This window comes from Microcebus murinus, chromosome 9 (assembly GCF_040939455.1).
Source record: "Microcebus murinus isolate Inina chromosome 9, M.murinus_Inina_mat1.0, whole genome shotgun sequence".
In the NCBI taxonomy this organism is placed as follows: Eukaryota; Metazoa; Chordata; class Mammalia; order Primates; family Cheirogaleidae; genus Microcebus; species Microcebus murinus.
In genome coordinates, this window is record NC_134112.1 from 25,035,267 (window position 1) to 25,051,684 (window position 16,418).

At 51.4% G+C, this 16,418-nt stretch overlaps 1 protein-coding gene across 1 annotated transcript; it reads left to right on the plus strand.

The window, feature by feature from the left end:
* The first annotated feature begins 6,659 nt into the window (after positions 1 to 6,659).
* HOXA13 (homeobox A13) lies at positions 6,660 to 12,340 on the plus strand. The gene is made up of 2 exons (XM_012773385.3): positions 6,660 to 7,607; positions 8,315 to 12,340. The coding sequence occupies exons 1-2, from the start codon at positions 6,692 to 6,694 to the stop codon at positions 8,557 to 8,559; spliced, it is 1,161 nt and encodes a 386-aa protein (XP_012628839.3). The 5' UTR covers positions 6,660 to 6,691; the 3' UTR covers positions 8,560 to 12,340.
* The last annotated feature ends 4,078 nt before the right edge of the window (positions 12,341 to 16,418 follow it).

The window sequence follows — 16,418 nt, forward strand, 5'->3', positions numbered from 1 at the left end:
GATGCGATGTCACATTTACTTTAAAATACTAAAAAGAAGAGAAGGGGATAATAAAACGTGAAAGATGAAATTATAATAAGGTTTGAAGTTAGGAGTTGGGTATACAGGGGTTTGTTATGCTTGTGTGTGTTTGGAAATTTTTATGATAAAAATATTTTTTAAAAAAAATTGGTTAGGCAAAGGTGGGAAAAAAATTATCCCTGTGAAAAGGCTAAAAAAAAAAAAAAAAAAAGTGATCCATTGGTTAGCACCTGTAGTTGCCCCTTCAATCTTCGGTTTCCAAGAACAGAAAACGACCTTGCTCCCTTTTCATTTCTCTGCAACCAGCCGGCCATCCCTGATGGTTTCTTTCCGGCAAGAGTTCTCTCCCAACCCATAAACTCAGTATGCAAACCTGAGGTTGGGGGCTGATTAATGGAGCTTCCGCACTCAGCTCCCCTCACCAGAGTGTAAATACCCATAAAAACTAATATCAAATTTTTTTATTGAGCTGCTTCGTTTCTCTGAGCGTTGAGCCGAGCGAAGCTGGAGCCGCTGGACAAAGGAACGGTGGCTGCTCCATGAGCAGTGCTGGGCGCCCCAGACCGGCTGAGCGAGAGTCCCCAGAACCAGCCAGAGGTCCTGGAGAGGCCAGAGGTCCTGAAGTAGGTAAATGCCAATCCGGGCCTCACCTTCTACTGAGGACAGGTGTATTTGCAAAGTCACAAGAGAGGGAATGATGCGTGGTTGGGGAAAATCGGAATGAGTAGCGAAATGCTGCAGCAAAGTATGTCACCAGGCTGGTCCTGCAGGGTGAAGTTTTTTTTCTTAGGATTTGCTATGATACCTGTATTTCGCCCACATGACACTGAATGTGCACATTCACTGTGTGTGTGTGTGTGCACGCTTCCTGTGTGAATCTGTGTGTGCATCAAGGCGCACACATCGTTATGATTATAGCATATAACGTGCCCGTAAAAGTCTGATCACACCTCAGTGTGTACTTCAAGGTGTCCCGAGTTCCCCTTCCTCGCAGCTGCGCTGGTGAGTTTCCTTCCCTCGGTTGCTTTGTGCCTTAAGAAGTTGCTCTGTGCAGCCCGGAACTGGGGCGTTGGGGGTTCTTAGGGTGCAGGGGAGAGACGGACTCCGCGGGCCCAGGCCGCCAGGCTGCCTGCGCCGGTTTTTCCGCGAGAAGACCGAGCCCCGCGGGGCTAGGCTTACGTGCAAACCCCCCACTTCCTTCGAACGCTCGCTCGAATGTCTTCGGTGTATTTGTTGACTTAAAGAAATCGCAGCCCAGCTCTGGTTTCCTGTTTTGTTGCGGGCGTGAGCATCAAGCTAGGGCGGGGGTGGGGGCCGGCGGGTAGGAGTCCTTTCGGACAGCTGCAAGGACAGACAGCGTCGGAGACTGAGACCTTGTCCTTTTCCCGGCGCAGCCGCACGGAATTCTTGGGGTCAACCCGCGCTCCCCCAGCGCCCTGGCCGAGTGACCCGCAGCTCACTCCCTGGGTGGCGTGGGCCCCGCAGTCCCCGGGACGGTGCCCCCGCCGCCGGCCACGTACTGCGAGAAGGCGTTTCCTCCTTCCGGCCGAGCCCTTCCCCAAGTCCTCTCTGCTTCTAACTCACGCTCAGGTCCTTTCCGCGAAGGCTGTTTCCAGGTCGGGTGAAGAGCTGAGCAGTGGCACTTGTAGGTGCAAGGAGCTCTCCCACCACCGCCACCGCCACCTCCGCCTTCGGAATTACTCGGAGCCGAGTCTTGGAGGCCGGAGGGCTCCCCTCGCTCCAAGTTTACGCCAACCCTGGAGAGTCCGGGCGCCGCTGGCCCGCGCTGCGCTGTGCAGGGGGTTGCCCCTCATGGGAGCCGGGGACCTGGGTCTGGTTCTAAAACAGGAGGGGGCATCTCCTTTCTCCCGGACTCTCTGAGGGAAACAGGGCAGGGCCGCACTGGAACTGGGGTACCCTCTGGGCTTCCGAGGTCCTGTCTAAGGCATCGTGCACTAGTGACTTTGTGGTAGCAGAAGAACCCTGGCAGGCAGCAAAAGAGCTATTTTTCCAAAATCTTGCTGTCTTCAAAATCCACCCCATGAGGGGATCTTAAAGGCAAAGGTGAGAGTCTGTGTGCGTCTTTTTGGACCTTGCACTTCCACTTTCACCATGTTAGCATTTGGTCACCACAGTGCCAAGTGACTGCCCAGGGTTTAAAACTATTCCCACAGCCTTGAGCCTTTCACTGCCTCATTATTGCTTCACGTTCACAAAAAAATACCTAGAATGAAAGATTGAGTGACTCGGGATGCACCATTTCCCTGCCCACTTGCCAGCTTTGGCCCAGGTTTTGGGACCTACCCTTTCCCCTGAAGAAAGAGAGTATAGCTTCCACCCCAGTGGGGGCACTCGAAAAGCCCACGGTGAACAGACCAGCCCCCCACTTGTTCCTTTCCCAAAAGGTCTGTTTAAGTGTAGAATCAGAAGTTCTACCCTGTTTGACTATTTCCTCTTTTCTCTTTCTCCCTCCTCAACCTTTCAGCCTGTTTCTTCCTCTGGCTCTTTCTTCCTATACCATTATCTCTGCACCCCCAGCCCGCCTCGGGTGGGAGGGAGAGGGTTAAGATGTTCTGCAAATGTGGCTTGTAAAGCTGCTTGGATACATTAGAAACACATGAATATCCTGAAATACAAAGTTGTCTTTAGAACCAACCAAGGAATGTTTATCTTAATGCTGGATAGATGCAAAGAAATAGTGCCAGGGAACAGTGCTGACAGCCTCCTTCCAGTTAAAGTGAGAGCAGGTAAATTTCATTTGCTAATGAAAATCAAACTCGATTAAAACCTGGTTTCCCTTTGTCCTTTTTTCTTTCAACCCTGGGAGCCCAGGGCCCCATGAACCAGGCTGGCATTGAGTCCCTGACCCAGAAAAACCCAGCCAAGAACTCTTTCTTCAGTGGAAGGCTTCAGGGCAGCCAAGCTCTGCAGGATGCCCTGGTCCACCCCAGGAGGTAAGAAGCTTTGTCAGCCTGGGCGTTTGGGAACACAAAAAAGGCTCTGGCAACTTCTTGAACAAAGGCTGTGGCTGCAGCCGCCGCCCTGCAGCCCTGCCGGGCGCTGCCCTCTCAGGGGTCCTCCGAGGAAATGTGGGCACACCCGACAGAGCTAGGAAAGTGACTGCAGCCTCTTCCACCTCCAAGCTCTCTGCTTGGCTCTCTTGTTCAAGGGGCCACTGCTATGCAGATCCCAGTGGATCCCCTGACTTCCCCAACCTAACCCACAAGGAGTCTGAGGATAAAATTGTCAAGTTGATGGTGCCTCCCTGTAATCTTATAGGAATTCTGAGCCTGGAGGACAAAAACTCAGAGGGACAGACAGCTACGTAGGTCAGGCCCCACTAGCTGGCCAGGAAAGCAAATCTTGACCTTGCTACTGGGAAAAGGAGAAGAACGCTAGGATCTGTGCTTGCTTTTCAGAGCATACTCCAGTCTTCGTTGCCTTCCGACCTTTCTTTTTCCACAGCAAGCCAGTTCGGTGGCTGCTTGGTGGGGAAAGAAACTGTATTGGGAACTATTCGTAAATGTCTTATCTCCCTCAGCAGACTATGGGGAGGAGGATTATTTTTGCTTCAAGGTGAGCAGAAATTCTAGAAACTCAGACCCAATGTTATTCATGGAGCTCATTTTGCTTCTATAAACCATACCCACTGATGGGCAGCTACAACTCAATATCTAATAGGACATGCAGACATTAAAAACAGTGGAGGCATGGGAGGACACCACTGACATGCCTGATAGAAAAATCACGTCATATACATTGAGATCCAAGACAAGAAAGGAACAAGCAGGGTGACTTCCTCCAAGTGACCACGACTTGAAAGTTTTAAAAAATCAATAGAATTACGTGGAGAACTAAAAAAATAAAAAAAAAATATATATATATATCCAGATAATTTGATCACTAAAGGTGCACCATATATCTCAATAATTCAAGCCCCAAGCCCTTCCTTGGTGGGGGCACCATGTTTGGGAGCAAATCTTAATTCAAGATGCAATCTTCGCTCACCCCCACACCCCACATTGTCCCTCGCAGACAAACCTGCTTGTGGCTCCTCAGCGGACAAGACGAAATCTCATCTCACCATTTTTGGCGAGGAGGGACCCAGTCGACTTTGGCAGTCAGTGGAGCTGAGGCCCTTCCTCTGCGCGCAGGGTTCGGGGTTTCGGTGAAGTGGGAGGGGGAGGGAAGAATGTGGCGCTGGCCTTGGCCGCTGTGTGCACCCGCAGCTGCGCCATGGCTAGAGAGGAGCTGGCACAGGCGCCGGCTAGTGGGGGCTCCCCAAACTGTGTTTTCGTTTTTTCCGGGTCTGGCTGGAAAACAGAAGAGGCTCAAAGCCCCAGCCAAAAGCAGGGCCGAGGCAGAGAAGAAGAGTCGGTAAACATCGTCCCCCAAACTCCACAAAGGCAACAAAAAATGCTGGGTAGCCAAACAGCCCCAGAAATGAGAATTCCAAAGGAAAAGGGAATTAAGAGTGCGGGGAGGTTGCGGTGGGCCTTTGCAGCCACCTAGGTCTCCAGGCTTGCATGGCAGTTCTCACACTGGCTAGACTGCAACTTTCAACTTGACCTTGGCCTCCAGCCATGTCTGACCCGTATGTAAAACTGCCTTCAAGTCCCCAGGAACTGGGGCCTCGAACCCTATGCTGTCTCTTTGTCACTGTGAGTTTTACAATGCCACTTGGGGGGAGGAAGGAGGGGCAAAAGGGCTGGAAAGTAACACAAAAATCAAGTCCTTACAGAGCCCAGTTCCTTAGTCTGCAAAATGGCCAGAGAGAAGGTAAACTGGGGGCAAATCAATATTTACCTGAAATAAAGCTCTAAAAAGTCAAGAAGGCAAGGGCACACTGGGTGGGTTGGGGGGCTGGGAGGTCATAGAAGGTTTTATTGGGCGACACTTACATTGGTCAGGGCAAACCTGGGATCACAGCAGATAAAAGCCTGAGCCCAGCCACATTGGTCTGGACCCTGCCGGAAGCCCAAGGGCCTTAGAGAGTATATGGGAGGGAGGGGTGATATGCTCAGTGCCTTGAGCTTACTGAGCCTGTAAGCTGGGACCAGAGGGCAGGTCGAAGCCTGGCTGCTCACCAGTCCGCCTGGGGTGGAAGGGAATCCAGCACTTCCCAGCTCTGATGTTTCCGTAATGCACCCACTTTCACTTTGAATGCTTGTTCCCCTTCTAGGCAGCGGACCAGCTCACAATAGCAAAATCAGAAGTGGGAGTATGTCGCCCCAAAGCAAGAAGACCCCCAGAATCCCTCACCAAAACATGGCCACTGCAAGAGGGGGTCACTGCTTGGCTCTTCCAGCACCAACGCACCACCATGTTCCCAAAAAGGGTCGCATTTCCTAGGCACAGAGGAGAGGCTTCTTGGCTGGTTCTTGGGCAAAGACTGGCCAACCTCTGCAAGCTGGAAGTCCTACTTGGGGGGAAGTCAGGAAGTAGCCCCAAAGAGTCCCTTTCTCTTGTCCCAAAACGGAGTAAAATAGTGGGTTCCCAGGTGCGTTGAGTCAGATCCCGTCCATGCTCTATGAAGCCGAGGGTACTAGGCCCCAGAAGAGGGGCTCCAGTCCTAGCCAGCAGCTCAGCTGGAGCCTGTTCCTTGCAAGCTCCTTCCAGGATGAGCCAGCCAGACTGTCGATGTGGGAGCATGAGTGAATGGTGCGCAAAGATCGCTGTCTCCATCTCAAAGTCTCTGGAGGAGGAAGAGTTGTTACGGGGTCAGAGCGAGGAACAGGCTTGTATACATAAGTTTGTGATTGTGAGTGAGCGCACCAGTGTACACTCAGTGTGTGTGTGATTATGGGATGTGATAAGTTGTTTTGAGTCTATGGGCCTAAACACAAGTATATGAAATTGCCCACTAACACTGTTGGGCAGGGAAGGGAAGGAGACTCGTAAATCCAGTCCAAGCTTTCCATTGGAATGTCCTGGGACCCATGAGCCAGGCGTATCCGCAGAAACCCACAAGCAGCAAACGCCCTGCCACTGTTCCCCTGGAAGGAGAGCCAAATCGAGCGCGATGCTGTTGAATCCGAAAGCGCCAATGTCCGTCCTAGGGTCTGGCTGCAGAAAGACGCGTGGGTTCCTGGAAAGAAGACAGCCCCAGCGGCCCCCCAAAACGCTCATCCTGAGCCAGGCTGGTCCCGTCCTCGCCACTCTACCATCTCTGGCCGCCAGCAGATTTCCCTGACCTGTCCCCGCCGCCTCAGGTCGCAACCCCACCGCGCACCCACCTCCCCTCCCCGCCTCGATGCGCTGATCTGGGCTCCGCTGGGATAAGGTAAAGGAAGGGGGGCTGAGCGGGGGGGGGGGGGCGCCCTTCCCTCCGTGCCCCACCCGCACGATCCTCCGCCCCCACCCTCCCGCGGCCCCCGCCTCTCCCCTGGGTGAATAGTGCGCGGCCGCGCGGCTGGCGCTAGCGGTGGGGACGGCGCGGGCCGCGGCGGGGACCGCGGGTGCACAGCGCAGAGCCCCGGTTGGAACCGCCCGCTTTGCATACGCCGTGGGCGGAGCGGGGGGGGCGGGCCAATGGGCGGCCGCCTGGCGCGACCCCGCGGGGCGCGATCCGCCCCCCTCGCTCGGGCCCCGGCCCCGCGCCGCGCGCTCTTCACTTCTTGGGGGCTTTTTAAAACAGCGCCACTGGGGTCTTCTCCATGCGGCTCGGGCTATGACAGCCTCCGTGCTCCTCCACCCCCGCTGGATCGAGCCCACCGTCATGTTTCTCTACGACAACGGCGGCGGCCTGGTGGCCGACGAGCTCAACAAGAACATGGAAGGGGCGGCGGCGGCGGCGGCGGCGGCGGCAGCGGCGGCAGCGGCCGGGGCCGGGGGCGGGGGCTTCCCCCACCCGGCGGCCGCGGCGGCGGGGGGCAACTTTTCCGTGGCGGCGGCGGCCGCTGCGGCGGCGGCGGCCGCGGCCAACCAGTGCCGCAACCTGATGGCGCACCCGGCGCCCCTGGCGCCCGGCGCCGCGGCCGCCTACAGCAGCGCGCCGGGGGAGGCGCCCCCGTCGGCCGCCGCCGCTGCCGCCGCCGCCGCAGCCGCCGCCGCCGCCGCCGCTGCCGCGTCGTCCTCGGGAGGGCCGGGCCCGGCTGGCCCGGCGGGCGCTGAGGCCGCCAAGCAATGCAGCCCGTGCTCGGCAGCGGCGCAGAGCTCGTCGGGGCCCGCAGCGCTGCCCTATGGCTATTTTGGCAGCGGCTACTACCCGTGCGCCCGCATGGGCCCGCACCCCAACGCCATCAAGTCGTGCGCGCAGCCCGCCTCGGCCGCCGCCGCCGCCTTCGCGGACAAGTACATGGATACCGCCGGCCCCGCGGCCGAGGAGTTCAGCTCCCGCGCTAAGGAGTTCGCCTTCTACCAGGGCTACGCAACCGGGCCTTACCACCACCATCAGCCCGTGCCTGGCTACCTGGATATGCCGGTGGTGCCGGGCCTCGGGGGCCCCGGCGAGTCGCGCCACGAGCCCCTGGGTCTTCCCATGGAAAGCTACCAGCCCTGGGCGCTGCCCAATGGCTGGAACGGCCAAATGTACTGCCCCAAAGAGCAGGCGCAGCCTCCCCACCTCTGGAAGTCCACTCTGCCCGGTAAATGGCGCCTTCTTCCCAGCCCTGGTCTTCGGCTCTGCTCCAGCTTCTCCTCCGCTCGCACCCGGGATCACCCGGGTGCCCCTCTGCTTTCTTCCTGGTCTTCCTTAGCGGCGCTGCACCGCGGGGAGCCCAATCTCCGCTAGCCTGAGTTGAGCTGGCCCCTGGCCCTCCCTGGGTGAGGGGTGGCTGGGAGGGAGCTTGTGGGGACCCCCGGATAGTTTCCTTCTCCCTCTGCGCCCTGCCCTCCCTAGCCCTTGACACCGACTTGAAGATGAGAAATTGATCTGAAAACGGCTATCCAAATTGGCCCTCCTTGTTCATTCTCTCAAAAATGGCTTCAGTGTAGAGGCATCGAGGGTTGGGGCTGAGACACACGTAAAGGAGCCAGATATGGAAGTGGTGTACCTTCAGCCAGGCGCTAAGGTGTGGGCCCCTGGGCCAGGCTATTGCATGAAGCCAGCGCGCTGTTCGTGCTGGATGGCCCGGTTAGAGTAGTCACTGGAGCCCTGGGCGATTTCATTTCAGTGCATAACTAACCACCTACCCCACTGACCCTCCAGGCTTTGGCAGAAGGCCGGATTGTACAGTGCGTGGCAAAGAGCAGCCGGGCCCTGCAAGGCGTGTGGCTCAGATTGAGGGACAGTCGCCTATGTACTGGCTGGGGTTTGATCCCTGAGTAACTTGCTTTCTCCCTTATCTTCCAGACGTGGTCTCCCATCCCTCGGATGCCAGCTCCTATAGGAGGGGGAGAAAGAAGCGTGTGCCTTACACCAAGGTGCAATTAAAAGAACTGGAACGGGAATACGCCACGAACAAATTCATTACCAAGGACAAACGGAGGAGGATATCAGCCACCACGAACCTCTCCGAGCGGCAGGTCACAATCTGGTTCCAAAACAGGAGGGTTAAAGAGAAAAAAGTCATCAACAAACTGAAGACCACTAGTTAATGGATTAAAAAATGGAGCAAGAAGGCAACTTGAAGAAATGCTTCAGAACTCGTTGCTTTGCTCAGATTATGATAATAATGTTTAATAATAATTGAAGAATGGGAAAGATAAAGAGAGATACTGACATTTTGCTCTCCTTGGGGAGATCTCTTTCTCTTTAGTGGAATCTACAACTGTTTTAAAACTCTATGAAACCGTAAAGACTGCCAACTCTCCCACCAACCCCACCAGCCCTTAAGTGACAAACTCTAGTCAAACGTCAACCCCTAAATACGCAATTTCAGATAAGTTACGCAGTTACTGAAATCTTGTAAGTATTTATGTGACTGTTATATTTTAGGACACTGTGTTAGGTGGTAATAACCTAAAAGTTGGTTACAAAAGCAAGAGGTGGTTGTAAACATCTGCTTGTCCTTAGGTTGCCATTCCCTTTGCATGTTAAGTGCCTGCTCAGGTAAATCTTAGTGAAATTCCTACCATTGTTGTATGTCCTGCAAAATGTTTTATGTATAGATTTAGAGGGGAAATGAGAAGGTACTGAAATAATGATTTTGGACTATTTGCTATGAAGGAAGAAAGGGAGAGAAAGCTCTTCCGAGGATCATTTGTCTTGGTAGTAAAAACAAACATCTGAACCTATGAGGCTACAAGGGAACTGGGGTTGTTAATGTTCTTCTGAGAATAATTTTTAATTGCTTATAACAAGCATATTTTGTGGCATTTTGACTCTATTTAATGCCCCATATCAGTTATTTTCCAAAGGATTTGGTATCTTTTTACAAATGTTTAAATCATCACATGATCCACAGGGTTCACTTTATGTCAGATCTAACCCAGGGAGTCCCACCTCAATGTGGACTTTGGTTTAAACACAATTATTATTTTTTTCATTTAAATTGGCATTCCCCAATATTTGCTAACCAATTTTATTGGAGATATCATTTTCCTTTATTTTTTATAAAACTCCATGAACATCTATTCCCTCGAAACATTTAGATATCGGACATTCTTTATTTTGATCTATTAAGGGATTAGTATTTTTCCTTGTTTATTGTGTTATCAGACTGCATTAGAAAGATTAGGGATTCACTTCTCAGCACATTTTTAATCAAGCAGTTATTTCAACCAGCACATTCGTTTTGTTCCTATTCACTATAAAATGATATCTTGTAAATAAAGACATTCGGCACACTGTGAAAATGTATTTGTGCACCTACTTTTAAAATATTTCTACTAAAAATGAAAAAAATTTAAACCTGTAGATAGTGATATTGGTATTAATTCTGTTAATAAAATAGTCACAGCCATTAAAATCTGAAAGAAATACTCATTACTTTCCTATGCTAAACATGCACTGCACAGAAAGAAAAGGAGCAGGTTTGTCTTATATAAACCAAGGACCATTCTTTTCTATTACAGCTTTTTTTTTTTTTTGGTACAAAAATTTTAATTAAGGGAGAAATCCCTCATAACTGAAATCCTTTAAATGATAAGGGCTTCAAGGAGATTAAAGTGTCAGACATTCTGAAAGGGAGAAAAAAGAAAGGAGGAAGAGATAGTATAAATTCCCAGGCTCCCTGTGGAAAATGAAAACCAGTTGTTTTGTATCAGCAATGCCTAGGCTGCCGTATTTTAAAATCTGCTGTTGGGTCTGCATGTGTCTGAGAGGGCAGGTTTTGATATTTGTTGAAATGACAGGACTACGAAAGGCCTTAAACCTTGACCTTGACGAAAAAAGACAATTTGTGACCTTGACTTTTGACAGCTCATGAATTGGCCTGGGCTGGATTAGTAGATCAAGGGCGCCACCTCGCGTTGACAAGCCTCCTTGTAATTCTTCCACTTCAAGAGAATCAAGAGCTCTTTCCTCCTTGACTTATTTTACAGATTTAATACTAATTTCTTTGGCTCCAGATAGAGCAAATTTGAATATATGTAAATTATACATGTGCCTGTATATATGTGAATATATATCATATTTGTATACATGTATACATTTGCATGTTAGTGCTTGTGTGTGCTTGTATATATATTTGTAGAATCTGTACAGATATACCATTAATGGCTGATGACACAAGATATTGTAATTTAAGGTGATTTTTAGAGTTGAGGTACAAAATGTACTTTACATGATGAAGCTTTGCTCCTTTCCTTTAGTAGCCAAGTTTGATCTGTGTTCACAGTGGCTTACTCTGCATCAGATTTCTACAGATCTTCTGCATCAGATCTGCTTTAAAGCTGTACATTTTTGTTACAGTCTACAGTCTAAGAGGTGTTCTTAAATAACCATTATTTCCTAGCCTTCGCCCTCCAAGGTGGTCTACCACCTTAATCAGAGCTATCGGGGAGTCTTTACAGCAAATAAAAAGTTTCAGAACCTTGCTAACTCTAGAGTTCTAGAGTTACATTTCAGAAATTCAAAGAAACCCACCTCTTTAGAGGTCAGTAAGGAGAACTTAAATATCTCCTATCTACAAAATGACCATAATATGGATGCAGAAGGAGAGTCATTCCGGATAGCTCAGAGCTGAGGGCTGCTCCAGGGTGGTGTGCAATCTTATATCGATGCTTGTGAATCTGCCGTTTCATTTGTGGGAGAAATAAATGTTTAATATTAACAGCCACCATAAAAACTATAATAATATTATATCTACTGTTGACCCCTAATAACATATCAGGTGCTGTATACAGACTCATAAAGAGTACATATGTTTATATATTTAATATACACATAGTAATGTTTTTGTCAAAACCATGCTATACACAGATGTATTAAAATGTTGGCAGAACCAGAAGCCTTGGGATGCAGAATTTTGAGGTGTAGGTGAACTTTATGTTAGAGGAAAGTAATAGTGAATGGAAGAACCAGCTCCATCATTTTATGGAAAATAATATTGGTTGGTTACAAATCTGGCCGACGGAACCTCACCTGAAGACTTAGAGCTTCTTTATAGATGGAGAATTATGGAAAGAATCTCTAAAGCTGTCTCAGAAACAGGCTGGTCTTGAAACACACATGGCAAATGGTCTTGTGAAGTACAATCACATTTTGCTGAGGATTTTCGATCCACTTGTGGAAACAAATGAAAACGCTGCTTCAGACCCACCTCCCCACATCTTGTTCTACGGGCACTCCATTTCTAAATAAGCGGCCACCAAACCAAAGTAACAACTTTCTCCCAAAATGTTTAAAGTGGTGGAAAATCCCCTCAAAGCTGGATCAAACTGTGTGTTTAAGAACAGCTCCAAAGGGGACTCTTCTGTTGACGGGGGATATTTTTCTTTAGATGTAAGAAATATTCTGAGCCTCAGGCCTAGGAAGGAGGCCAACAGCAGCTCTGCGGGAATACCACCCCTTTCGAAAGCCATCACCACTGCAGGAACCCTGGGTAAAGTAGTAACTTTCTTTTTTCTCTCTCTCCAGTTTTTGAAACTATAATGACAAGATATTTCAGGGTTGTTGTTTTTTTTCTTTTTTCCCTCCAGTTCTAAAATAGTTGTTGATAGTGTCAGTCTTGGCTAAACTTTAATTTAAAATGTCCATGAATCTACCAGATAACTTGAGGTGGGCATGGATTATGATGGCTCCCTAATGCCCAGATAGCAATCAGTCTAAAACCTTTAGAAAAGAGATATCCAAGCCCCCAGCCACCTCTTGAAAAATAGGATTATTTTCAATCGGACATTATATCCATTGATAGTGTTGTTGAAAATTGGGTTCAAGTTATTTCTTTTTCCACAAAGGAAAGTTGCTGAATAAAAAATTGTAAATATGAGACTTCAAAAAAAAAAAAAAAACCTACTTCTCCCATCTGCTGTTGGTACTGTCAAATTTATTAAGCTATTTTAAGTGGATGATTGTAAAATGTCACTGTACATTTCACTACTATTTATGCCTGACACAGAGCTGACACCACCCATTTAAATTCTTTCATTTTTATTTTTGTTTTTTATAGCAAAGGAAAGGAAAAATTTTTAAAGAAAAGGGGGAAAATATTCACTTGAAAAATCCAGCCTAATTGAAACGTTTTTCTTAAAAATTCACCACAAGGCAGCGAATTCAGCTGAGGGTATTTGTGTGCGGGTAGTTAAAGGCACGGATTTCGGTGTATAACATATAAATGTGAAGATTGCACTTGGCTGCTTGTATTTAGAAGGTTTAGTGAAGATGCCCGGCCGTGTTTCCCTTCTGGGGCGGAGACCGAGGTAGCCTGGGACTGCTAATCCCCAGACCGGGTGGGTTCAGAGGCGCCCTTCTGGATTTGCGGACCTCTCCCGAGATGACGCTAGGGGCTTGCTGATTTATGCGCATTCCTTTAAACTTGATTGAATGGGTGTCAGCAGACCAAGACCTGGAGAATCATAGCAATGTGCAGCGAGTTGCTCGAGCATCCCATTTTTCATAAGCAAAGATGTAGTATTATCCAAAAGGCCTGGGGAAATTTATGTCTGGATTTTAGGACAGACACGCTAATGCTAATTAAGTTTTCATCTGCTCGGCCCGGCCGCCGGGTAAATAACAACCGGCCTCCTTCTTTCTGAAAATACTCACCCCATCCTGCGCATCTATCTACCTCCGATGAATGCCTGGGAGGTGCTTGTTATTTTTTAATTTTATTTTAAAGGGAAGCAAAAAAAGACAGTGGCGCAGAAATTTTCCTTCGTGGAAGCAGCCAAGGCCTCGCCACAGTTGATTTCATTTTCTGCCCGGCTTTGGCGCCGCGGAAGAGCTGGATCTACCCGGCAGAAATAATCACGACGGCGCCTCGAGAGATTCTCAGACCTTCTCGGGCGCTTCTGCGGCGGCGCGCGGCCTCCTCCCGGTGCGGGGGCGCGGATGCGTGGGAGACGCGCGGCTGTGGACTCAGAGAGCCGGCGGATGTCGCGGCCCTTGGGGACAGAGGCGCGGCCCCAAACCCTCCACGCTTCTGCAGGGACCCCCCTACTCAAAATGGAGGCCCAACCCCTTGCAGAGCCGGCCCCGCTCCGACGGTCCGCGGGCCGGTGCGGGGCTTGTGGCGGGACGGTGGGCAGAGGTTAAGGCAGCGGAACCCCGAGGACCAGGCCGGGACCTTGCGGGCGAGTCTCCCCGCAGCAGGCTGACGTCACCGAGGGCCGAGCGGGCCTTGGGGGCTCTCCAGGCGCTATTCGACGAGGTGGAGCCCATGCAAACAAATGTTTTGTGCGGGTGCCCCCTTCTCCGCCCCGCCCCTCCCTCCCCAGGAGAATAATCGGGTATTTAATCTCTCCCGGCCTTAATTCTTGGCAGCGTGGAAGGTGGTTTGCAACGGGAAATAAAACTTGACAGGAGCATTTTCTCTAAAAGGGGTTTGGAGACGGGCTGAAAAGAAATCGTGTTTTTCTCTACCAAATACTTCCGCTTTCTGAGCTCGAAGCTGCGGGCTGGGATGAGATCGAGATCCGAGGGAGCGGAGAGCGAGCTGGGCGCACAGGGCCCTATTGCGGATCCGAGAAGCCGAATCCGGGCTCTCCGGGCAGCCGCGTTCTCCGCCCGGGCGGGGAGGCAGCCTTGGCCCTCGCTGCGCCCCGGGCCTGTGCGGCGCTCGGCTCCGCCCGGCCGGCCATGGGCCCAGCGCCGCCCGCAGCCCGAGGCCAGGACCCCGCGCACGGAACTTGGCACCGGCAGGTGCCAAGAGAAGTACCCAGAGTAGTACCCGGCCGCTGGCTGAGGGCAGCTGGGGTCAGGCGAGAGAAGGCTTTGGAGGGCCTTAGGCCGCTTGGCTTTAGCTCGAGCCTTCTGGCCTGTGGGGAATGGGGACAGGAGCTCGCAAAAAAGGTGGTGATTGCAGTGCTGGGGGCTTTGTTTCCCGCCGCGGGCCTGCGGACAGTGCACAAAATGGAGGGGGGAATGGGGGCGAGCGGCGCAGCTTGCGTGGGTTGTCCCGGCTGCTATTGGGTGGAAGAGCCTGGAGGGAGCAGCGTCCCCCTCCCTGCGGCTCAAAGAGCGCCCTCCTCTTGCGCAGTAAAGGTCAAGTCCTCGGCGCCACCGCAGTCTCCACGGTCAGGGCCGGTCGCGGCACAGCCGGGGCGCAGGAAGGCGCAGGAGGCACAGTTGGCTGGGTCGTCACTCCTGCCGCAATCCGGTTCTGGTAGCCCGGGCTCCTGCACTGGAGGCAGGGGTTCTTTCTTGTTTTCCAACTCTCCCACCCCCAGCCTTGTTGGAAAGGAATCCCTGAAGCCAGGGGTGACCCAGGCTATGTCTGGTTCCCAGAAGAGCGGGGTCCGCCCCAGCCCAGGAGACTTCGGAGCCCGCGGAGGCCTAGCCGGGGCGAGAGGGAGCGTCTGCAAGCCCAGGGGAGAGGACGTGGCTGGATCGGAGTTCTCGGTCCTGGTAGGAACAAGAGGCCGGGCAGGGTTGGCCTGGCTGGGAATAGGATAGAGGAGCCAAGACGCTACTGGGAAGCCTCTCCTGTGGTACCTGAGTCCAAGCCCTCCTTCGGTGCATGGCAGGCCTTTGATGCTCTTCTCTTGCCTAAAATTAGGCACTGAGAAGTGAGGTGCACTCTGCCAAGGTACAAACCCCCCGGGGCCCCAAGAATCCTCACTGTGCTCCCTTATCCTCTGTCCACAGCCTGCCTTGGCAAATAGGTCAGAGCATCAGGCCCAGCGGCAAACAGACAGCTTACGCCCAATCTGCCACTGAGCCTCTCTCTCCAAGTGAACCAACAGGACCTGCAAATGACTTATTTTCATGGAAGACAGAAAATCTAGGTTTTACGCCTAGGGCTGCATGGGTGGGCTGGACTATGGGGAGAGATATCGGGATGGATTGTCTGTGAATGGCTGCCATTGCAGAACTGCCTGGCAGGGCAAGAAGGAGAGGCTCCTAGGGCAGGGCTGGATGGGGTGGGGGCTTTTCTCAAGTCTGGAATGTGACCCACCACTGGTCCTGAGTGGAAATGGAAGCTGCCTGCACTATGAAGGAGTTGGAGTTTGGGGTATGAGAGCGGGACTCCTCTGAGCCACAGCTGTGGGGACTGAGACCCAAAGACAAGAGCCAATCTTCTGGTTGAGCCACCCTCTTTTGTCCTCTTTATTTCAGGCACACTGTGCTGGGGAAACCCATTTGGGCCAAAGCTTTCAGGGGAATGGAAAGTGGAGGCTGAGAACCAGTGCTTCACCTTTCAAAGATCCCCCAAGCCATTTGTTCCCATTCTGTAGGAAAAAATAAAATCTGCAGTGAGTCCTCATCAATAAAAGTAAAAATAGTTCTCCTCAAAGCAAGGAAACATCTCTTCTCCCATGTTTGGAATGGACACTTGAGACCCTCAGATGAGTTCTATGTTCCCCCCATCCCTGAGGAAAAGACATGGACTTCTTCAAATGTTTAGGGGCATTATAGGATGATTGAACCTGCTAGTCAGACCAAGTAGTAACCACGACATCAAGTTCAAGGAATTAGCTGTTCCTGTGCACTATGACAGTGTAGGGGAGCTTGGGAGAGGGGAGGCTGCCTTGACAAAGGGACAAATTCACTCTTGCCTCCACCTGGTAGTGATATAGGTAACCTCTTGATATTTTATGGAAGACTCAGTGCTGCCTCTCGGTAGCACCTGCAAATGTGATGGATTGGCCATGATCTGCCGATAAACCATTCCCTGAGAACAAATACTGGGATATCTCCTGGGCTGCCTAAGACAACCCACCTCTCCAGCTCTCCATGGAGGAGGGATGTACCCCCCAGAAAACCTCTTATTTAGAAGGAGTGAGTCCCCAAATGCAGGCCTGGCCTCCAACACCAGGAAGGACTATATGGCTGTTTTCACCCAGGGCCTCCCAGCCAACTCTTGTACCTGTGTGCAATATGGTCACCAGGGTTGAAATAGTCTTGTGCATAA